Below are 22,905 nucleotides of genomic sequence, written 5' to 3' on the forward strand. Positions count from 1 at the left end.
AGTACATGCACGGTGCTCCTCTTTGGCTGAAGGGATGAGCGCATGATTCACTTCCATTTATCGAGCGAGCAATATTGGAGTGCGAGTGCACAAAACTGGAAACACGCTTGAATACTATGGCTGGATAGTATTCGGAGAGGCCGAAGTGAGCAGTTTGGTCCCGGGCATCCTAGGCCAGTAACGTAGTCGACGGTGAACGGAGCCAATCGATGCTTTCCACCAGGTATCGGGGTGTGCCTGCGTACAGGCATCAACAGCTCAACAAGCACAACCAACACGTTCACTCATGGACACTTGCAAAAGGCCCCTGCCCGAGAAGGACTGTTGGCGGGGCATCGGAGCGACCGTTGACTTGAGGCCATCTTCCGGCATCAAGAATAGCTGGCGAGCGTGTCATTCGATCGGTTTCCGTTTGGCCGGGTAAGCTCATGCATGCAAGGATATGAGATGGCCGAATAGTCTTGGAATAAAGTACTAGACATGGCGGCGTGTGAAGGCACAAATGGGCTTGATGAATGGTGCCTGCGTGGCAGTGGATGTTGGTTCGTCAGACCACTTTACTTGCTGCAAATCTCGGTCGACATGGTTGAGAACCGTTGGCGATGCCGATACAGAGAGCTCATCTCCACCTCATCTACAGGTAATGGTAGGTAGCTGTACAGTACGAAGTACAAGAAATACTTTAGGTGCAAGTTTGACGCCTTGACTGCGTCAATGTTCTTGAGCGTGAGGTACAGTAATAGTACCAGGCACGGAGTATTAATGCGTACCATAAGTAAGTACTAAGGTACTTGCAACTACAGTACTGTACTCTACATGCGCGTGGCTGCGGATGCAAGTCCTTGCAATACGGACGACGGAGTGAATGAATTGTGCGGAGTACTCCGAGCTTATGGGTGCCTTCAAGGTATGACCTAGTAGGTATTAGGTACGTACTTAAGTACTGTACTCCGTACGCCATACTCCGTACTTTGACCGTACGGTAATTAAGTACTTACTGTACAGTAGTTGTCCTACAGCACTGAAGTGTACCTAAGTATACTCCCACATCCCTGCTGGAACGTGTGCCAGCGGGCACTGGGGCTCGCGCAGCAAGTACTGGTACAAGTGCATCTGTCTAGCAAATGCCTTTTTGCTTCGTTTTTGCTTCTTCTGCCTGCCTATTCGGGCGGAGCCACCTCATGGTGGCGTCCACCGCAGGCGCTCGTACTCGGGCACGTAATTATATGTACCCGTACAACGTCAACAAGCCGCCCAAGTGAGGATGCCGGCGTGCACAAGGCCGTTTCGCATGTACCTGTACCTGTCCACAGGCATGCCGATACATGCGCCGTACATGTGCTCGTACAGTACTTGCAAGTAAGTACGAGGTAATACGGAGCAAATGCACTGCAGATGCCGTCTGCACTCGTATGACGGACGGTCGAAACGACAGTCTTTTCCTCGGATCCCGCGCGGAAATGGCCTTGCAACTAAACTTTTCGTCGCCGCGGCCATGCGCCCTGCGCTATAGAATGGCAATATCAGGAATAATGCGTCCGAGGTGTGGTTTTACCCTGAGGTCACGTGGTCTACGCGGGCATACCTTCCGTAAGAGGAATCGTCAGCGACACTGACAGCGGTATCGGCCCTCCATCGGCCCTCGTGGGCCATCCATTATAACCAGCGCAACGACTTATACACACCAACGGCAACACATTGGCTAAATAAGCGAAGGCGAAAACGAGACTTTCGACTCCTCCTTCCTTCCTCCCAACCTGGATGCTGCCACGATTCGTCCTCGTGCCCGTACATTGGCTCGTCGCGAGGAGTATGATGTAAATTTCCTCCGTACGCGCTGCTCCTCGGCGCTCATGTCCTTGCACGATGCTTCCTCTCTAGGAGCAATCGGCTCTCCCCACGATCCCGATGCGCCGCTGACGCTCGCGCCCGCGCATGCGGCTGGTCACCCGGCCGGTCATTCGGCTGACCATCCGACCGGGCTCTTGGCCGGTCTCGCCTCGGAGCTTACGACGATGACGATGACGACTCAAGACCTGAACCACGTGGGCTTGCACCACGTCGACTCCGACTGGCTCGATTCCCTGTGTTTTGCCCACGACGACGGGGGCCAGGCGTCGGCCTCGTTCGCGCCGGAGCTGCCTTTGCCGGGCTTTGTTGGCTCGCAGCACGCCGCTCTCGCCTTCCAGCCGTCGGACTTTGCTCTCGACCTCGGACTCGGACACGAGCCCACGTTCGGGCACGGGCCTCCCTCCGGCGCCGGCCTCGGGCTCGGGCACGGCGGCAGGCCCGAGCACCCCGCCATGGCCGAGTTCTTCCTCAAGAATGGCGGTTGGCGGCCGCCGGAGCCGTGCACGCACTGTCGCCGGCTGCGGCTGCAGTGCTTCATGCTGCAGACGAAGGAGGCGAACCCGAACCCGGTCAACTCGTGCTCCAGCTGCGTCGCCCTCTTCCGGCAGTGCAGCCTGGCCGAGAGGTCGAAGCGGCAGCCGTCGTACTTTGAGACGCTGTCACCCGTCATCGGCCGGCTCCACGGCGTCAACGAGGAGGAGGACCCGGCGGCGGCGGCGGCTGCGGCATGGAACGCGTCTCCTCCCGCCGAGCCGGCGGCGGCGGCGTCGAGCAAGAGGACGAGCTCGCGCTCGGTGCGGAAGACGCAGGTCCTGCGCGACTGGTTCTCGGCCCACCTCGACCACCCCTACCCGAGCGAGGAGGAAAAGTCGTACCTCACGGCGCAGTCGGCCCTGACGAGGACCCAGGTGATCAACTGGTTCACCAACGCGCGCCGGCGCCATCGGCTGTCGTCGCAGCCGCCGCTGGCCACGGCCACCTTTCGGTCGGGCTCCCCGATGCCGCCGCAGTCCCTGCTCTCGGGCATGACGCCGTTCGAGAGGTGGCGTCACTCGCCCCCCGACAGCGAGCCCGTGCCGGAGTCGGCGATCCAGCGCGCCATCGACACGGCTCGGTCGCGCAACGGCCTCGACGGGGGGGCCGACGGTGTGGCCCTCGGCGCCGACGGCGGCCACGCGACCGGCATGTTTACCGCCTCGGCCAGCGACGACTCCTCCATGTTCCGCGCGTCGGCGTACAACCACTCCTCGGAAGCCTCGCTGTCGTCGTACTCGCACCGCTCCAACAGCGACGTCGCCCTGTCGGCCCACAGCCACGAGGGTTGTCCGCCCCGGCCGGACTGGATCGACGCGGCGGGCAAGAAGAAGCGGGCCAAGGTACGAGCGTTCACGTGCGGATACTGCTCCCGCTCCTTTTCCAAAAAGTACGACTGGCTGCGGCACGAACGGTCGGTCCACGCGCCCGGCGACGTCTCGTGGGTGTGCGCCATGCCGCTGCCGCTGGAGCAGAGCTTGGTCGTCTGGCGGCCGGGCCACGGTCAGCCCGAGTGCATCCTCTGCGGCACTCTCTCGCCGACGGAGGAGCACCTCGATTCGCACGAGTTCGAGGCATGCTCCAAGCGTGCGTTGAAGGACCGAACCTTTTCGCGCAAGGATCACATGTGGCAGCACCTGTACAAGTTCCACGGGTGCCGACGGTGGGAGGGGTGGAAGCCAGATCTTAATTCCCTCCGGCATACGGCCTAGGTCTCGGGTCGGCTTGCCTCTTATATATTCCTTGCGGCGTCAGAGTTTTTTTTTCGTCGCCGACACGTTGCGGGGTGGAGGGCGCAACGTGGGTGTAAGTAAGTAGGTGTAGTGCAGCAGGCGTAATGGTACATGTACTCCGTACGAAGTAAATACTTGCTTTGCTGGATCACCCGGCATGGGGCTTGAGGGGTTCTCGACACTCGACGTCAAATGACAGGCGCGCAGCCGTCAGGCCCACGGCGGGATTTCGGCGAGTTGAGGAGGAAATGGGCAGGGCATACGGAGCAGGATGGTGATGCATAGAAGTCCCATACGGAGTATTCCGTACTTGTACACGATGTATTATACGCTTACACCCAAGGACAGTGCCTACCCGTACATGTACACTATTACACGTGCATGTCTACTGTAAATAATCAAGCAGTCTTGGATGGGTATTCGTCCGCTTGCGTTGCCAGCACGGGTTGGCTAGCAATAATAGGTTTGACTTCCTTGTGCTGCGGCAGTAAGACTTGCAGTGTCTACCTACTCATACTGTGCGGAGGGAGTACGGAATACTTGGGGAGTAGGTTGCCTATCGAGCAAGAAAAGCCGGGCATGCAAGTTGGACAAATCTCTTCTCATCTCTACCCGTTTCGTCATCGATATTAAGTATGTGCAACCTATTCTCCTCTTTTTTGCCTTTTCCCCCCCCAAATTGTTGAATCGCGTCCTCGGCGGTCGATTACATGGGACAAACTCATCCTTCACGGGGGAGTTTTGGTACCGAGTTTTGGCAAATGCAGCACCATGTACGGAGTACTCCGTAACACAATGTACTGTAGAATCATACAACCACTTGCATACTACATTCGACACCCACTGATGCAAGGAACGGCGAGCTCGCGACGACCGTCAATGAATCTTGACCAAGGCGACATGAAGGGGTGTTCAACTCCCCTTGGCAATTTGGAATCGGATTTTGCCATGTCCAAGCCCGCGTCGGCCAACTTCTACCCCACTTCTCATGCCTTTGCTGGGATGGGCTTCGTTGGCCGCAGTCCACCTCACGATATCTGCTCGCAGCCAGTTGTCAGCCTTTCGCACTCCGCCCTGTCTCGGACTGCTTCTGCCGGCGTCAAAATGAGCCACACGTCAGCCTCGTTTGCGCCCGCGCCGGCTACGCCAGACTTTGTCGGTTCGTAGCACGCCGCTCTATGGTTGCTAGAGTACAGTACTTGTGCACGATCCACATTGCACGCAATGATGAACTGCTGGTAGAGAACAAACTTGCTCATGTATTGTGCACATGCTAGGTAGGTGACATGCTAGGTAGGTGTGAGCAGTACCGTGGTCGGCAGACGTCTTGGTGTTTGGCCACACCCTAGTTCTAGGAGCAACGTCAAGTGGTTGTGGACGCCATCTTCCGCTTGGATGCTGCCACTTTCAGATTTGAGAACCGACTTTTTTAACTAGCATTTTCAATATTGGTGTGCTGTATGCATATGAATGAAATCCGACGACGGACGAGTACCTGGGGGTAGTAGATTTAGTGTAATACTTGGAGCGCCTTCTACAAATGTTAATACTAGGAGGTATTACCTTAGTACTGCCTAGTAGTACCTAGTGTGCAACATGGCTGGCGCTGGTGCCGCTACGCTCTGTGCTGTAGTGTGCGGATATCTGGGAGATACAGTACGGAGTACTTTGACCTCATCTCCCAAGAAGGGTCTCGTACTGTACTAGTAATTACGGAGTACTCCGTACTTGCTTGTAAACACGCACAAGCACTTACAGTATATGTACAAGTACTCCGTATGTGCACAAACAGTAATTGGCCCGCCTTAGTTCCTACCTACTACATGTACTACAACTAAGTACATGTGCAACGACTACAGACAGTACTATACCAGGTACTAGGTACCTAGGTAATATCACATAAATGATGCAATCCGGATACAAGTATTTCTTCCTTCAGAACTCTCGCTGCCTGTATTATTCCACTGGCTAGGTACTAGGTACCTATCAGTACCCACTAATACCACTAGGTCGGTGCCTACTAGGCTACCTACCTAGTAGTAAGCAGTGGTCAGCCAAACCACCAGTGACGTACGGAGTACAGTACACCTACCAAGTAATACAAGAGAAAACAACACGACGAGGATTGAAACCCAACGTACGCCGTACGGAGCGCAGCGTAGTAATAGGTGAACAGGTAGAATGGACGCTGCATTGGAAAGTGTCCAGTACCTACCATAGTAACCCTAGTTATTTCTCGGTGAACAGAATGGGCAGGAACTGATGGTGTGCAAGAGAAGCCTCCCGCCTGAAACGACGTCGAACATGCTACGCAAAATGAACGTGGTTGATTCTTCAACATGTTGCACGACAATGCACAACACTTCTTCGCATCCACCGTCGTTTGATCCAAGAACGCAAATATGCGTTCGAATGAACTGACGACGCGGACTGGCTTCTTCCTGCTAGTGCTGACATCGCCGAGGGCCGGAATGCGTGCGCGAGGTCCAGGGTAAGTCGGACGTGCCAAGCCAAGGCGAGCACCAAGGGAGCGAAGCTCGTCCGACAACGTGTCTACGACAAGCCATGACCATTCCCTCCGCCAACCACAGCCCACGGTTGACGTACGCGCCATCCATTCTCCCACGCACCCCGTCCGTCACAGAGCGAGGCGGCAAGCTTCCGCAGGGCAAAGGCACTCTCGGTCGGCAAGCATCGATTGAGAAGCAACCGACAACAACAATACACCGAGGAATCGCCTGGCCGGCCGTCGGTCCCAACAGACGATAGCGAGGATGCTCGTCTCCCTCACCGTCGGCAAGGTCGACGCCGGCGTCACCGTCCTCCTGACGCCCGACAAGCGCCTGGTACCTACCTACCCGCCGACCTGCCCATCTTTCCGCCTGCGTGCCTGCCCGCCTGCCTACCTGCCTGCCCGGACGAGGAGTGGCGAGACGATTTTGCTGACGCGAGGGCCGCCTAGATCGAGTTCCCATCCATCCTCCTGCCGCCCAACATCTCGTCCGGAAGCATCGTCGACATCACCGTCTCGCAAAACTCGAACAAGGAGACGGCCGAGGAGCAAAAGTTCCGTGCGCTGCAGGACCGAATCTTCTCCTCCTTTGGCGCCTCGGCGCCGGCGACGCCCCAGCTGCGCTGCCGCAACGCGACCCAGACGTCGGTGGTGCTCGAGTGGGACCCCATCGTGCTCGCCACCGCCGACATCATGTCCCTGAGCCTCTACCGCAACGGCCAGAAGGCGGGAAACATCCCGCGTCCGCTGCAGATGCACAGCACCAAGATCAGCGGCCTCGCCGTCGACACCGAGTACAGCTTCCACCTCGTCCTCCGCACGAGCGCCGGCACCCGCCAGAGCGAAAAGGTGACGGTGCGGACCCACAAGATGACGGACCTCAGCGGCGTCACCATCACGACGGGCATACTGCCCGCCGCCGTCAAGGAGCACGTCGCCCAGGCGGTCGAGCGCATCGGCGCCAAGATTGTCGACGGCGTCCGCATCGACACGACGCACTTTGTCACGACCGAGGGCAGGGGCACCGCCTGGGAAAAGGCCGTCGAGACCAACATTCCGGTCGTGCGGCCCGAGTGGGTGGACGCGTGCGAGAAGAACGGCAGGATCCTCGGCGTCACCAAATTCTACCTCGACGCCATGCGGCCCGGACCCCCGCACGAGGGCCACCTGGCAACACCGGTGCGGTCGAGGGGGTCCGGACGCGAGTCGCGCGCCGACGAGGCCGACGAGGGCGCCAAGTCCCCCGGAGGAGCCGGAGCCCAGGCCGGAGCCAAGGCCGGCGGCGGCGAGGGCAAGGACCGAGGCCAGGACGAGGGGGGCGACGGCGAAGAGCAAGGTGCGACGCCGGAGCCCGAGTCGGAGCCGACCACCAAGCACACCCTTCCCGAGGAGCAAAAGATGCGGCTCGAGGAAAAGGAGGAGCACAAGGTGGCCATGCGACCGAAGAGAAGTTCACCCGAGCGGCCGGACGAGCATCATGGGCGCAGCGACGACGACGACGACGGAGATGGGCATGACGGCGGCGGCGAGGAAAAGGAGGACGACGCGGCCAAGGATGGATCGTCGTTTCAAGAGGTCGAGCTGTAGAGGGAGTGGGGGCCTAGACTTGTTCTGTATTCTGTGCGTGTACAGTACTCGTGCGCGCTTCTGCCGTAGGCACAAAAGGCCCGCTGTTCCCCCCGACCCCCCGTTTCCCGTTTCCCCGATTCCCCATTTCCCCATGGCCGGCCGGATGGACCTTGGAACCTCGGCGACCCCCCTGCTCCCCCGACCTTCCTGCTCCCCCGACCTTCCTGCTCCCCCGACCCTCCTGCTCACCCGACCCCCCTTTACGGCAAGATTTCTTCGCCTTTCCAATCCCAGCACCGGCCTCGTTGCCGTGGCTCCAAGGCGCCGAGGACACGGACCAGCCTGTCGACGGCATCGACCGGTTCAAACAGCTTGCCCTCGGCCGTGCTCGACCAAAACGGGCGGCTCAGGTCGGTCCTGACGGTGCCCGGGTGGTAGGCGACGGCGAGGGCCTTGTCGCCGCTGCGGGCGGCAAGAAAGTGATCGAGGCTCTTGGCGAGGCTGATGACGGCGGCCTTGCTCGCTCGGTACGAGTACCAGCCGCCGCTGCGGTTGTCCGACGTCGAGCCGACGCGGGCGGCCACGCTGAGCCACGTCGCGTGCCTGGGCAGGCGAGCCACCAGCTCGGCACCCGTCGCGGGCCCATCGAGGGCCTCCTCCTCCTCGCGGCCGAGGTTGGTGGCACGGCGGGGCAGGAAGCCGACAAAGTGCTTGGCGAGCAGCAGGGGGCCTAGGGCGTTGACGCGAAAGGACTCGAGGGCACGCTCGGCGTCGACGCGCAACGGCGACTTTTCGGCATGCAGAATGCCTGGGAGGACGCAGGCGAGGTGCAGGTGGTGGGTGGCGGGCGGGAAGAGCTCGGCGGCGGCGGCGGCGGCGTCGGCGATGGAGGATTCGTCGGTCACGTCGCAGCGCACGAGGGTGAGCCGTCGGGACAAGGGCGGGGACGAGGAGCCGGCGTCGGAGGGGGAGCATGGCAGGCCGTCGAGGAGCGCGGCCTTGGTGGCCAATGGGTCGCCATGGCGAGTCGTCGCGAGGATGGGCAGGCTCGTGGCAAGCAGGAGATGGCGGGTGAGAACGTGGCCGATTCCGCGGCTCGAGGGACAGACCAAGATCCAGGGGAGCGAGGGCATCGGAAAGTGACGCGTGGCCGGCGACTCGCGCGTGCGTCGGTGACAGCGTTGCGGACAACGAAGACGGTGAGGGACGGGAGAGCTAATGAAGGGCAGATGCCGGCGGTGAAGGGCTTGCCACTGTACGAAGCCGACATCACAGCCGGGAAAGAGTGTTGGTGGCGAGCGATGAATTCATTGACGTCATAATCGCCGTTGGTTACAACAAGCAGGTAGCAGTACGAAGAGCGTTGGGACTCAAGCTTCGGTACCTGAACTAGTAAGTACTACTCCGTACCTATGAATAATACTGCTAGGACGGAGTAAAACCTGCCTGTAACTACAGGTGGTTGTACTGGTACTGTGCCTAGTAGGCACTTGGAAGTACAATAAGCCGGGAGTACTTACAAGTAGGTACGTGCCTACGGAGTACAGTACAAGTACACATTGTAAGTACTCGTCGCTGGGCATAACCCTTTGACAAGGTGTGGCGCCAAGTGTACAACTAAAACTTCACTGTAAGTATTTTGTCGTGCAGTACGGAGTACATGTGCGACTACTCCGTAATTACTCCGTGCTACGGAGTAGTCGTGATACACCTACACTGACTGTAGCACCGCACCGCCACAAACACTTATTGAACATGTACTTACTTGTAGTACAGGAGCTTGGCAACTAAGTAGGTGTTTTTGCGCACATCCGTAGCGACAATGACGATGAGATGCCTGTCCGGAGTCCTCCGTGGGTGTCCATGTAAAAGTATGCGTGAACCGTTCAGCTAACATGACTGCATTTACCATCGGTACGTGGCGCTGTGCATACATCCAGGCAGATATCTGTTAAACCATTCGAATAGTCGACAAGGCTTTCAGGCCACTGGGCGGCCTGGGCGTGCTTGTCTTTACAGTATTCATCTAGTACGGAGTAATTACCAAAGTACGGGAAAGTTTAGTACTGGTATTACTTACTCCGTGCTCCGTACTTGTAGTAATAATCGCTTGTTACAGTACTTACAGTCCACGAGTAGGTGGACAGGTACTAATAGAGGCAGGTACAGTACTTGTATTGTTTGCCAATGTAACAGTCCAGGACCAATTCATGGCATTAAAAGCCCTGGATTGTACTTACTGAAGTATAAGTATGTATATACTAAGTAAGTACACAACTACTTACATGTACACAATATTACAGTGGGACGTTGTTTGCCCGTGCAGCTCCAAAGGCCTTGGCACACATCTCTCGGATTAGTTGGTGTACGGAGTATTGCTGTAGGGCCAAAAGACAGAAGCTCCTGCAAGCACCTATTGCACCCACAGTTACAAGCAAGCACTCACTGTAGCCTGTGCTTCAGCAAGCATATACTTAACTGCTTCGGCCTCGCGCCGTTTCGTGGAGCGAGTAGTAATAATGATTCCGCACGCAAGTACACCATCCGGTGACGGGAGCCGCGCTTTGATGAATGCAGTCTGTTCTCAAACTATGGTACTACGAGCAGTATTACTTGCTCTACCAGTGCTCCAGGCGATACTACCCAAAGCCCGTATAGGCAACGAACACTAGAATTTCTCCGTCACGCCAAGAGTGTTCGTCGTCGTCTCCGGTCGTCGAGCTGACGGGTCAGCACAACGAGCACGAGACATTGACCCCCCTCAGCACAACGCGGCCTCTCCTTTGCCGTCGGCATTCATTCACTTTCGAATCGGTCGCGCATCTCGCCCGAAACTCCTTTGACGCTCTCGGTTGTCTCTCTTCCTCGTCGTCAGTGCCCTCCTCTCAGGTCCGCTGCTGATTCGAGGTTCACCCGCCGCGAGGGGAGGGTAGCAACGAGCTTCGGTCACTCGCGCTCTCTCTCTCTCACTCCCTCACTCCCTCACTCACTCACTCACTCCCTCCCTCCCTCACTCACTCACTCACTCACTCACTCACTCACTCACTCACTCACTCACTCACTCGATCACTCGCTCACTCACTCACCCCCTCATTTACTCACTCACTTACTCACTTTCTCACTTACTCATTTACTCACTCACTCACTCACTTACTCATTTACTCACTCACTCACTCACTCGCTCACTCACTCATTCACTCACTCGCTCGCTCACTCATTCACTCACTCACTCACTCACGTAGGAATTAGCACGCCCTCACTCACCCACCCGCCCACTCATTCACTCGCTCAACTCACCGCCTCACCCACTCACTCATCCGCTCAACCACTCACGCACCCGCCGATTCACTCGCTCGTTCTCGTTGCACCGACTTCATCGACCGCCTGCCTTGTTCCGTCAACGAGTGCATGCGCAGAAAGGCCATTTCCCGCAAGTCACGACATACGCTGCCGTGACTGTTTCTTTTCGTTTCTCCCCCTTCCTCCCTCGACTCCCCGCGGCTCTCTTGGTACCTTTTCTTCGCCTTCCATTCGTCCTGGAATTGCCCCCTTCTCGGCACCTGGCTGACTGCCTCAGGCCTTGCCGATTCTTCACCGCATAGGACCCTCAGAACATGCTGGTGCTGCCGAATGGTACCTGCCACCGACGACACCTGGCACCTTCCCTTCCATCTCCCCTCCCCTTCAATCTCCCCTCCCCTTCCATCTCCCCTCCCCTTCCATCTCCCCTCCCCTTCGACCTCGTCCGGCTGATTTTCCCTCTTCCTGCGAGCCAGATGGCTGCCTCCTCCCGCCCACCGTCGGCTCCCGTCTCGCCTTCGACCTGCCGACACCCTCGCAAGCTTCACTCGCTTCGTTCGCCGGGAATGACATGCTCGGGTCCGCCGCCGTCCGTCAAGAGCCCAACCGACAAGCACCAGGGCCGGCTCCGCACGGCCTCTCCGAATCACGGCCATGGCAAGCGTCCGTCGAAACCGCCCGGCTCCCCGTCAACTTCGCGGCCGCCGCCCAAGAAGCCCTCGCCGCCGGGTCGTGCTGAGTGGGCCGAGTGGCGCCAGCTGACTCTCCGGCTGGACAACCTGCCGCTCGACGTCACCATGGGCCATCTCTGGAGCTGGTTCTCGTCCGAGGGGACCATCGTCTGGATGGACATGCAGGACGCCGCCAAGGGCACCCGCGGCACCATGTCCGCGCGCATCCGTTTCGAGCCTCCGCCGAGGAGGGCCTTCTGGGCCGCCGGCACCATCGTCGTCTGGCACCCCGACGTGCGCAATTATCCCGGCGGCCTCTTCCTCCGAGCCTCCGTCAGCCAGGAGGGCTCTCGCGGGTGGTTCGTCAGCGGAAGCGCGCCGCACCAGCGCCGGTACCCCGTCAAGATGACGGCTCCTCTGCGCCAGCTCGACTTTGGCACCCTGGTGGCGCCGGCGGCCATGATGGTGATAAAGTCCCTTCGCCCCTGCTCCGCCCCGGGCGTCGACATGGAGCTCGAGCTCGACGTCGGCCACCGGCGTCTCACCGTTCGCTTCCCCGTCGACACGAAATCCAAAGACGGCGAGGGCGTCCGCCAGTTCTGCTTCCGTGTGGACCTGTCGAGCGTCAAGAGGATGCACCAGTCGACCGAGGGCGGAAACGCCATCTGGATCCTTCCCCTCTCGCGCCCTCCCCACTACTACTGGAAGGTCGAGGACGTGGCGTCGACCTTTGGCGACGACGACAGGGCCTGGAGCTCCGGCGACCTCTGGTTTCGAGCCACCGACATCGTCCGGGACGCCGACGCGCCCATGAAGCACCCCGTCGCCGTCCACAGCGACATCGACGACCCGGGCCGCATCGACATCGGTCGCTGGACCGCCTTCCGCCTCGTTCTCGAAGCCCACCCGACCCGGGGCCGCGTCGAGTCCCCCGACCTGCTCCTATCGGCCCTCGAGGACTTCAATGTCTCGGTCCGACGCTGCGCCGACTTCGAGCTGCGCCCGCCGGGCCCGAGCGTGTGGCACTACTTGAACCACCCACCCATTCCCCGGGGCCACCCGGCCTCGGCCCTGCTCGAGCTCTCCGCCGCGCCCGTCATTCACCTCGCCTTCGAGGTCCGATACCAGCTCGAGGTTTGCGTCTCGCGCGGCATCCTGAACGAGTACACCATGACGCCCGGCTTTCTGCGGAAGCTCGCTGCCCTCGAGACCCTCGACGCCACCCGTCGGCTCGAGTTCCTCGTCGACCAGAACGAAGCCGTCCACGACCCCATGGAGCTCTTCACCCACGCCGACGCCGAGGCCTACATGCCGAATCTTCGCATCCCTCACTACTGCGCCGTCGTCCGCAAGGTCGTCGTCACCCCGACGGCCGTTCGGTGCAACTCGCCGACGGTCGAGACGTCGAACCGCGTCATGCGCAAGTACAACCACATCCAGGATCGCTTCCTGCGCGTCCAGTTCATCGAGGAGGCCGAGCAGGGACGCATCGCCATCAACAGGAAGCAAAGCGACGACATCTGGAAGCGCATCCTCCGAACCCTCTACCAGGGCATCCGCATCGGCGACCGCGTCTACGAGTTCCTCGGCTTCGGCAGCTCCCAGCTCCGCCAGTGCGGTGTCTACTTTTACTGCCCGACCGAGCACACCTCCTGCGACGACATCCGCCGCTGGATGGGAGAGTTCACCCACATCCGCGTCGTCGCCAAGTACGCCGCCCGCCTCGGCCAGTGCTTCTCCACGACGCGCGAGATACGCGGCATCTTCGAGCCGAGCGTCAAGACCATAGCCGACGTCGAGCGGGACGGCCACTGCTTCACCGACGGCGTCGGCAAGATCTCCCCGTTCCTCGCGAGCCTCATCATCGAGGAGATGACCCTCGACGTCTTCGACGAGCCGACGGCCTTTCAGTTCCGCATGGGCGGCTGCAAGGGCGTCTTGACCGTCAGCCCCGACGCCCAGGGCATGGAGGTGCACGTTCGACGGTCGCAGGAAAAGTTCAAGGCGGCCACCAACTGCCTCGAGGTGATCCGCTGCGCCAAGTGCTCGACGGCGACGCTCAACCGGCAGACCATCACCATCCTCGAGTGCCTCGGCGTCCCGGTCGGCGCCTTCCAGCGCCTCCTGGACCGGCAGATACGAGAGTACCAGCAGGCTATGAGGAGCAACGCCGTCGCCGTCGGCCTGCTCACCAAGTTTGTCGACGAGAACCAGTCGACGCTGATCCTCGCCGAGCTGCTCAAGGCCGGCTTCCGGACCGACGACCTGCAGGAGCCCTTTGCGCTGAACCTCCTGAACCTCTGGAGGTCGTGGTCGCTGAAGCTCCTGAAGGAGAAGGCGCGCATCCAGGTCGAGGAGAGCGCCTTTGTCATCGGCTGCGTCGACGAGACGGGCACCCTCCGCGGGCACTCGGCCGCCACCGAAGGCTCTCCGGCCAAGGACGTCGACAGGCTGCCGCAGATCTTCCTCCAGCTCACCGACCCGGCGCGCCGGCACGACGGGACCGTCACCGTCGAGGGCACCTGCATCGTCGGCCGAAACCCATCTCTCCACCCGGGCGACATCCGCGTCGTGCAGGCCGTCGACTGCCCGGAGCTGCGCCACCTCAAGGACGTCGTCGTCTTTCCCTCGAAGGGCGACCGGCCGGTGCCGAACATGCTCTCGGGCGGCGACCTCGACGGCGACGACTTCTTCGTCATCTGGGACCCCACCCTGATGCCGAGAGAATGGAACTTCCCGCCCATGAGCTACGCGCTGTCGAAGCCCCTGACGCTGTCGAGGGACGTCGAGGTCAACGACATTCGGGACTTTTTCGTCAAGTACTTGAAGAACGACGTGCTGCCGCTGATCGCGACGTCGCACCTCGCCCTGTGCGACGAGTTCCCCGACGGACCCAAGTCGCAGACGTGTAGGTGCTCCCACGGCCGCGCCGCGAGCCGCCCTTTGCTAACACGACGTCGCGCAGGCCTCCATCTCGCCGAGCTGCATTCCAAGGCCGTCGACTATCCCAAGACGGGCGACCCGGCCGATTGGAACACCAAGCTGCAGCCGAAGCGGTGGCCTCACTTTATGGAGAAGAAGAACTCGTACAGGTCGAAGCGGGCGCTGGGCGTCATCTACGACAAGGTCGTCAAGCAGACGATCCAGTTCCTGCCCGACTGGGAGCACGCTTTTGACCAGCGCATCACCGGCAGATTTGAGCTCGACGATGGCATGCTCGAGGAGGCGAGGCGGATCAAGCGGCAGTACGACATGGCCGTCCGCCGCATCCTCACGCAGCACGACGTCGAGACCGAGTTCGAGCTCTACACGGGCTGGGCCATGTCCCGCCCGGCGATTGGAAGCGACTACAAGCGACAGGAGGACCTCGGGCGCGAGTACGACGCGCTCAAGTCTCGGTTCCGCGACATGTGCTACGAGGCGGCCGGCGGCAGCGGAGTCAAGACGATGGAAAGGTTCGTCGCAGCCATGTACACGGTCACGGAGCAAGAAATAAAAATTGCGCTGCTCGAACACCACGGCGGCGCAAGCGACGACGGCGGCAAGCATGAGCATGGCAAGGGTGGCGGAGGCAGAGAGGGCAACGGGCGTGGTCCCCGTCATGAGCTCAAGGCAAAGTCGATGCCGCTCATCAGTTTCCCGTGGATATTTCACCGCATCATGATCCGCATCGCGACAGGCGATGGGCAGAAGCCGACAAAGTCGCTGCTGGCCGCGGCGCAAAGGAAAACACGCGGCGCCGCATCGATGCCGTCTCCCGGCCCCGCCAGCGGCGAAGTTCCCGGCAGAGCCGCGGCGCCGCCCCCTGCACGGGACGGTTGCGCCGATGCCTACGCGGGGTGCGCGTTCCTCGATGTCGATGACTTGCTGGGATTTCCCGTCGTCGATGACGGGGGCGAGAAGCTGGGGGCCACGCACGTGGATGACGGCGAAGACTTGTTGGAACTTGAGGAGCAGGGATGCGACGACGAGGGGCTGATGACGCAGAGCCGCGAAGATATCAGCTTTGACGACGACTCGGAACTGGACAAAGTAGAGGAGGTCGAGGTAGAGGCCGAGGAAGGGGAGAGCGGCCCTGCCATGGACCGGCTCGCTGCCCTGCTTGGATTCGACGATGACGATTGAACGGCAACGGCTCATTGACGGTGTTTCGGGGCTCACAAAGGCAACATAGGTGCACGGATATACCATGGGGAGGCATTGCGTGGAGTTGGGATTTGGCGACGACGCATACATGCGTGGCAACGGCGGAGACGGTATCGCCAGACTCTGACGGCTCAGCATTGGACGGCGTTTTTATTTTTACGAATTAGAGGTAGAATTCTCTTGAGACCGGGGTACGATGCACGCATAGCAATCAAGCCCTCCTTGCCGTTGTAGAAAAGGATGATGCCGGGGCTTCGTGGCCAGCGGCCAGGTCTAAGTGCATGCACTGTGCGTCAAGGGTTTGGCTTGGTGCTCCGTCGGTGTTGGTGGTGCTCGGCTGGTACCGACGGACGGCGCCTCACCGCTTTCCGTAAAGGCGTGGCAGAACGAGCAACAGCGATGGGCGGAAATGGATGACGCCAGTCGGCATCGTCATGTCGCCGAGTTTTTGCGAGCCAAAAGCAAGAGGCGTGACTACTCGAGAGGTTCGAAACAACGGACGGAAGCGTAAGCAGCACGCACGCACGCACGCACCGGCTCGCAACCGCACGGAATAGACGGGGCGCGTGCACAGACACAAGGACAACGCAAGGCAGCCGTCGCGACGATGGCGGCAAAGAAGGCGGTGAATTGGAAGCTCTGGTCCAAGGTGCTGATCGGGTACGTCGAGCGACACGACAGACACTCGCCGAGCCGAGGACTGACATTTCTTGTCGCATACCAGAGGCGCGGCCGTCAGCGTCGGAGGGCCAGCGTTCACGTACTGGCTGACGCCGACGGAGGAGCAGCTGCGGGCTCGGTACAACCCGGAGCTGCTTCAACGCAGCATCGAGGGCCGCGAGGAGAAGGAGCAGGAGTTTGACGAGTTCGTGACGCGACTGAAGGCGTACGCCAAATCGGACAAGCCGAGTTCGTAGCGTCCCGCGGTGGGAGATGACGCCCCTCGCTAACCGGCTTGCAGTCTGGGTCGTCGTCAAGGAAGAGGACGAACGGCGGAAGAAGCAGGCGCTCGCGGCGGGCAAAGCGCAGCAGCAAGAGGCGTCGGCCCAGAGAGAGGAGATGCGGCGGCAGGCGGGCCTCGGAGCGAAGTGAGAGAGGTCCGAGGCGGACGATGGGGGGTAGGTGGTCGGGTGGGCGAGCACGATCACGGAGAATGCGACGGCAAAGACGCAGACGGCACCGCGCCGGTGGCTCGCGACAACAACCACCGTTGAGCATGAGCGACGATATAGCCGACTGCACGTGACCAGAGGTCAGAAGCGGGAATCCGGCGTCGCAGGACTGTACAACACCAACGACGCACAGGTCGGCTCGGCGGCGGCTGGAGACGGGACTGCGGAGGAATCACAGAGGTGGTGCTGGCCACCGGTGGCATCTCAGCTCGACGCGGACTCGAAGCGTCATGGTCGATCTGTACGAAGCAGTACGGAGGACATTATGGCAGCGGCTACACATGATACTCGTAGGCGGTTTGGGAATACGAACTACCTACCTAGGCACCTGGTCCGAACTGGGGACGACGGACCTGCCTTGTACAGCAGTGCCGGACGGCAGGTATTTACTATTTGCTTTTCGAGCAGCAGGCTGGTGCAGATGTACAAGTCAGCGCAACCAGCAAGCGCACCAGCAAGTGTGCGCACACGCAAGTGCACGAGCTGCCGCTGTAGCAACGCTGCATTCCACCCTTACTTGTGGTTGCAGCTGCGGATGGCTCCCTCTGGCCGCACCGGTCAGCGCATCCTGCACCTCACATCCTCCCCGCGTCGTCTCCGCGTCTCGTCGTCGCAAAAAGGGAGCGTCAAATGACCGAGGCAAGGTGGTCGAAAGGGTTCGCGATTCGTTCATGGGGGGGCGTGGGCAAAAGATCCAATAGATGCGGACAATTGTTCCTGGTGGGATTACGGCGGGTGCATGCACGACGGCGGCAAGACATGTCGACGACGCACCGCACGTCAGCCGCCCCCGCCCCCCCTGGACACTGCTCTCGGCCGTGGCTCGCCCGCCGTCCGGGGGTGGCGGAAATCTTGGCAAAAGTTCCTTTGTTCACAGGCGACCGGCAGCCGTCAAAGGTGCCGGTCGTCGGCCTCTCATCGATCATGAGAATCTGGGTCCGATGGACGGGCGATGGACGGGCGATGGATGGGCGGCGGAGGTGGATGGTCCGAGGCTCGACTCCAATGGGCCTTGTTCGCGAAGGCATCAGGCCATCGTCTCGTCACACCGCCTATGCAAGGAACCCAACCGACGAGGCTAGAAAGGACTGTCGGTCTCTGCTGTCGGTTCTCGTCGCAGCTCGCGCTCTTGTCCCGGCGTTGGTGCCGTTTTTCTGGCTCTGGACGGCGCCAGTGCGGTGGGACGTGGACAGGATGGTACGAGGACGAGTATGGCCATGCACTTTGGGCCCTGGGCATGGGCATGCACATGTAGGCTTGAGAATGGCCTGTAGGTATGAGATGAGCATGTACTTTTACTGTAGGCATGAGCATACAAGCCCTTGCATACAGTAGGACGGTAGCTCGCACGTACATGTAAGTACTGTACATGTACAGGTAGGGGTGTACTTGGGTGTACGTTGTACCTGCTGGGGCGAGTGCTGGGGCGAGTGCTGAGGCGGGTGCTGGGGCGGGTGCACTGGTACGATGAGAGGACGTGCAAGTAAGCGCAAGCACCTTGCGGGCGACGGAAAGCCGGGCAGAAGAATGCACGTGCGTGGGCCTGCTGCCAAACGATGTTGCATTGCATATCATCAAGACCAATTGTACCGAGTACGCACTCGGCGCGGAGAAGTGCGATGCACGTACCCATGGGACGAAACGGAGGGAGATGGAACGCTTGCAAGGAGCTGGTGCGGCGGCAGCGGCAAGCCACAGACACTTCTGCCATCTGCTCGGAACCGTCGAACCGTCTTGGCAACTTGGCGATGCGATGCCGGTGGACGGGGCAAGCAAAGGGCAGCTCGGATATCTGGGGAGGCAGAAGAAGCAGCCGGCGTGGTGTGTTGCTATTGGCAGGGGAAGTCAGCATTTGGTGTATGCACTGCTCCTAATACCTGCACAGGGTAATCACTACAGTGGGAAGACAGGAACAAGGTAGTAGACGTGCAAGTATTTACTTACACTCAAGTACATACGTAAGTACTGTGGATGCGCGCAAGTACCTACTGTACTGTACTTACTCGCTCTCGCGGTAATATTGCCCATGGCAATGCCCCGACCAACCTACAACTAGACCGCATAGGGCAGACGAACCAACATCATCGGCAGGCCACCAACATCGGCAGGCCACCAACATCGGCAGGCCACCAACATCGGCAGGCCACCAACACCGGCAGGCCATCAACATCGGCAGGCCAACATCACCGGCAGGGCATTATCGTCGGCGAACCAAGCTCATCGACAGAGCAGGGTAGGAGGAGCGGTGCCATTAAACAGCCGTCGGCGTTCTCGCACCACCATGGGGCCTGTTGGTCGACCGGCCAGTGGAGCCACCAGGTGGGTGGTGCGAGCGACGGCGACAACGACGAACCGCACGACGGCTCACGGCTATACGAGAGCAGTGGGTAATACGGAGTCATCTGCCAAACCTTGTTCATGCAGCAGCATTCAGCCTTGTAGCGCTCCCGCAGAAGAAAGCACTGTACAGATGTGATATGGCCATCCGAGGCTCGGGGACTGGATGGATCTGAATCCCCGGCAAATGATAGGATACAAGTACGTATTAGTATTAATTACTTGGTGGTTGCATGCACCGCACTGCACATGCATTAATGAAGTGCAAAGTACGGAGTACTCCGTACATAGTACATGTACATGTACTTACGGCAGGTAATAGTAGGTAGGTACGGAGCACGGAGTATTGCTCAGATGCTCATTCCCGCCTTTATTTTGGTCGACGGCAGCTATAAATCCTTTGCCCCCTGTTCGCCGATCCCTCTGGCGGTCGAGGACGGAGGTACATGTACGTGCGTGCATGCTTCCATGTATTACCGACGTGCCACAAGTAGGCAAGTAGGCGTACTGGTACGTGCGAACCAGCGCTCGCCGGTACTCCGTACCCTGCACCTTCTTTCAATTACTGTAATACCAAGTACCTGCGTTTACAGCTAGCGCACCGCGCACTCCGCACGGAGCACAGCAAGCATGCCTGTATACGAGGAAACATGTGCTTCGCTGACAGGAGCACGCAGCTGCTTTCCGGCTGACGGCCGAGACCTGCGGAGACTAAGTACAGTCCAGCGACCGTCCCGTCTGCCGTTTCGAACCGTTGATGAATGGGAAGACGGCCTGTCCGGTGACCAAGATAAGCTTCTGGGTCCGGGCACTTTTGTCGGCTTGCGCCGCCGTCCTTGTGCGACCCTGTACGAGCACCAAGGGGAATACCGATGCAGTGGTATTGGTACTTGCGAGTGTGTCGTAGGACGAGCACATACGAATGCCGTGCCGCACAGTACTGTACGGAGAGTACTGTAAGTATTTACGCGCCAAACATCTCGCACGCGACGAGCCGAGCGTAGGGAGACACCTAAACTTGCTTTGTTTTTTTGGCCTTGCCATGTCGATCATGAGTCAGGACGTTTGCATGACATTGCCGGATTATGAGCAACTCTCCATGATCTGACCTGATGGCTCTCGCAGGGGCGGCAACTCAACAGCTCGCAGAGTACACCCATGCAGGTACAGCAGGTGTGCCGCTAAAAATTGCAATCGATTCAGACCACGACGTACAGTAATAATTAGCGAGGTTCAAAGCTTCCGCACAAGCACACCTACTGCTGCATTTTGACTCGAGGACTGTGCATGTAGGTGTACTTGTACAGAGTACGTCTACTAGGTACTCTTTCTCGACTGTGCCATTGCTTCGGCCAAGCACTTGTACAGTACTAGGCAGTATCATGACGGACGACTCCCCAAGTGCGTACATATGTACACGTGCCACCATTCTCATGCAGGATGTCCCCGTGGAATTACTATTGGTGATGATCAGTAGTGCTCAAAGGTGTGTTGATGGCTAGGAATCATTTCACATGCGCTTCCGTCGGCATCCCCCCCGCCCAGAGTCACGAGTACCTACAGTACATGGGACGCTTCTACGGTAAATGAAGCTGTTGGTTGGCAATACCTACTCGGTAGGTGATTTGTGCGGGCCACACCAATACCGAGTCGATCGTAGCCGACCAACCAACCTCCGCATGCAAGCACTGTATAGGTAGTTATAATGCTAGCCCACAGCACCAACTCAACTACGCGTACGGAGTGCTGACTTAAGTACGCCTACATACCTAGTATACACCCACACATGTACTTGCAAGTGTACTTGTACTGTACTTACACGGACTTGAAGCAGGTATTCTAGTACGGAGTAATACTCCGCAAGTAAATTTCTCCGTACTTAGCTGGACAATGCGTACCTCTCTACTCCGTAGTTGTAGGTGTATTGATACTTGCAGGTAGGTGTATAGGTATACCCCTATTCCCTGCACAGAGTACTCCGTCCCCGGGACTGCAACCGACCGCCTGGTCGCGACATCGCCTTGCCGGAGAGAGCAACTGTGGCAGGAACTTTTCATCGCAGAGACGCGCGCCGCATGCCGATCTGCTCTCGTGGTCGCATCTACCCCAGATACTGACGGAACCATGTAAAGTCTGTCGTGTTGGTCGTCAGAACCTTGTCAATGTCGCACGCCGCATGGTTCGCCTGTCCTGCTGCCTCTGTGCAGGCAAGTATGCACCGTTGCCGTGCAAAGTACGGGGTACATAACATGTATGTGCACGATAAGTACTCCGTACTTGGGCACAAAAGAACCGCAACGAAAAGGAAGGCGCTATGAAAGGCGCCGTTCACAAAGGATCGCAGGCACGACCCACCGCGCCCTGATTCCCCCATGACCGACTGTGTTTTTTGATTTTCGCCCCCCCCCCCAAAATTCACCACTCCAACGCAGCACCAACAAGCCGGATCGCTGGGAGATCGGATGCCACGTTTTTCGAATCTCCATCGCCCCAATCGCAAGCTCGTTGCCTGTCTCGCTTTGGGGAACGGTGACAGCGTCTCACCTCCCACACCAGCAGATTGGCCAGCCAGCACGCCGACGACAAGGGAGGGCGGAGGAGGGCCATCCTTTGTCATGCTTCATCGAGCCAGAAGCCTAGCCGGATTTCTAGAAGCAAGCCGGTCTTATGCCTAGCGCATTTTTCCAAGGGGGAAATTTCTCTGACAGCTTTGCGAGGGCGGGCTCCGCAAGCCCGATGTCGGATGATTCACTATTTATGACTATTATTGCCACGCCCACATGAATGCTCGTACGTACATGTGAAATGCCCCTGCAAACGAACCAATAACCAATAATGCCAACGAACACAGCAGGTCTGCCAGTGGGTTCGCCCGCTTGTCAGTGTGCCATGCTGCAGCCGCGTCGGCGCTTCGTCGCAACCCGCTCATCTCGCCGCATCGGGCTCGTTTCTGTCCTGCGTCATGCAGACCATGCAGCAGCCTTTGGCGTCAAGGTACCTAGATGTGTTGATGTGCCGGGCAAAACGACGGCCATGATTTGCCACGCACGCTCGCCATGGAGCACGCCCATCAACCCATCAACCCCCCCATTCATTCAATCGTACATTCCTTCGCTACGCCGCAGAGCTCTACTCGGGAGGTGCCTGGAGAGGACGCGAGCGTCGTGCACATGATGCCTCGCCAGTCGCCAATACGGGAATGCGGCAGTTCTGCAGTTTCCAAACCGGCTCGTCACCCTTGTTTAGGCAGGTCGCCAAGACGGACGCTTGGAGCTGCAACATCCAAACAAACGACAGCCTGCCATCGTATTCTCGAGCCTAGCCTCTCGAGAAGCGGTACTTGTGCAATCTGATCTCACCGTACGGAGCACTTGCTGTCCTCGCAGCACCTCGCCCGACCCGGAGCCAGGGGGGCACACGGGTGACGGTGTACCGCTAGCGACGCTCGCTTGCACCTGCACCCGCATCCTGCAGGGATCTAGTCACACCCTCCGCTCCATGCTTTCATTTCCAATCTCGACTCTCGACGACGATCTCAACCCTCGCCACCGACCTACCAAGCATCCCCCCCGACGCCATCC

At 59.3% G+C, this 22,905-nt stretch overlaps 5 protein-coding genes across 5 annotated transcripts; 4 read left to right on the plus strand and 1 right to left on the minus strand.

Annotated features, from left to right (window-relative positions):
* Positions 1 to 1,853: 1,853 nt before the first annotated feature.
* On the plus strand, positions 1,854 to 3,596 carry DCS_00925 (homeobox and C2H2 transcription factor; the record flags this gene model as incomplete). The annotated part of the gene is made up of 1 exon (XM_040798260.1): positions 1,854 to 3,596. One exon carries the CDS (start codon positions 1,854 to 1,856, stop codon positions 3,594 to 3,596), a length of 1,743 nt encoding a protein of 580 aa, XP_040659143.1.
* Positions 3,597 to 6,391: 2,795 nt separating this feature from the next.
* DCS_00926 (chitin biosynthesis protein CHS5) lies at positions 6,392 to 7,716 on the plus strand (the record flags this gene model as incomplete). The annotated part of the gene is made up of 2 exons (XM_040798261.1): positions 6,392 to 6,463; positions 6,580 to 7,716. The coding sequence occupies 2 exons, from the start codon at positions 6,392 to 6,394 to the stop codon at positions 7,714 to 7,716; spliced, it is 1,209 nt and encodes a 402-aa protein (XP_040659144.1).
* Positions 7,717 to 7,958: 242 nt separating this feature from the next.
* Positions 7,959 to 8,831, minus strand: DCS_00927 (uncharacterized protein; the record flags this gene model as incomplete). Its single annotated transcript, XM_040798262.1, has 1 exon — positions 7,959 to 8,831. One exon carries the CDS (start codon positions 8,829 to 8,831, stop codon positions 7,959 to 7,961), a length of 873 nt encoding a protein of 290 aa, XP_040659145.1.
* Positions 8,832 to 11,312: 2,481 nt separating this feature from the next.
* DCS_00928 (suppressor of ascus dominance) lies at positions 11,313 to 15,794 on the plus strand (the record flags this gene model as incomplete). Its single annotated transcript, XM_040798263.1, has 1 exon — positions 11,313 to 15,794. The coding sequence occupies one exon, from the start codon at positions 11,313 to 11,315 to the stop codon at positions 15,792 to 15,794; it is 4,482 nt and encodes a 1,493-aa protein (XP_040659146.1).
* A 628-nt stretch (positions 15,795 to 16,422) lies between these two features.
* Positions 16,423 to 17,311, plus strand: DCS_00929 (cbp4; the record flags this gene model as incomplete). The annotated part of the gene is made up of 5 exons (XM_040798264.1): positions 16,423 to 16,475; positions 16,540 to 16,724; positions 16,777 to 16,903; positions 17,066 to 17,228; positions 17,282 to 17,311. 5 exons carry the CDS (start codon positions 16,423 to 16,425, stop codon positions 17,309 to 17,311), a joined length of 558 nt encoding a protein of 185 aa, XP_040659147.1.
* Between the last annotated feature and the right edge of the window lie 5,594 nt (positions 17,312 to 22,905).

Source organism: Drechmeria coniospora, chromosome 01 (genome assembly GCF_001625195.1).
Source record: "Drechmeria coniospora strain ARSEF 6962 chromosome 01, whole genome shotgun sequence".
Taxonomy (NCBI): Eukaryota; Fungi; Ascomycota; class Sordariomycetes; order Hypocreales; family Ophiocordycipitaceae; genus Drechmeria; species Drechmeria coniospora.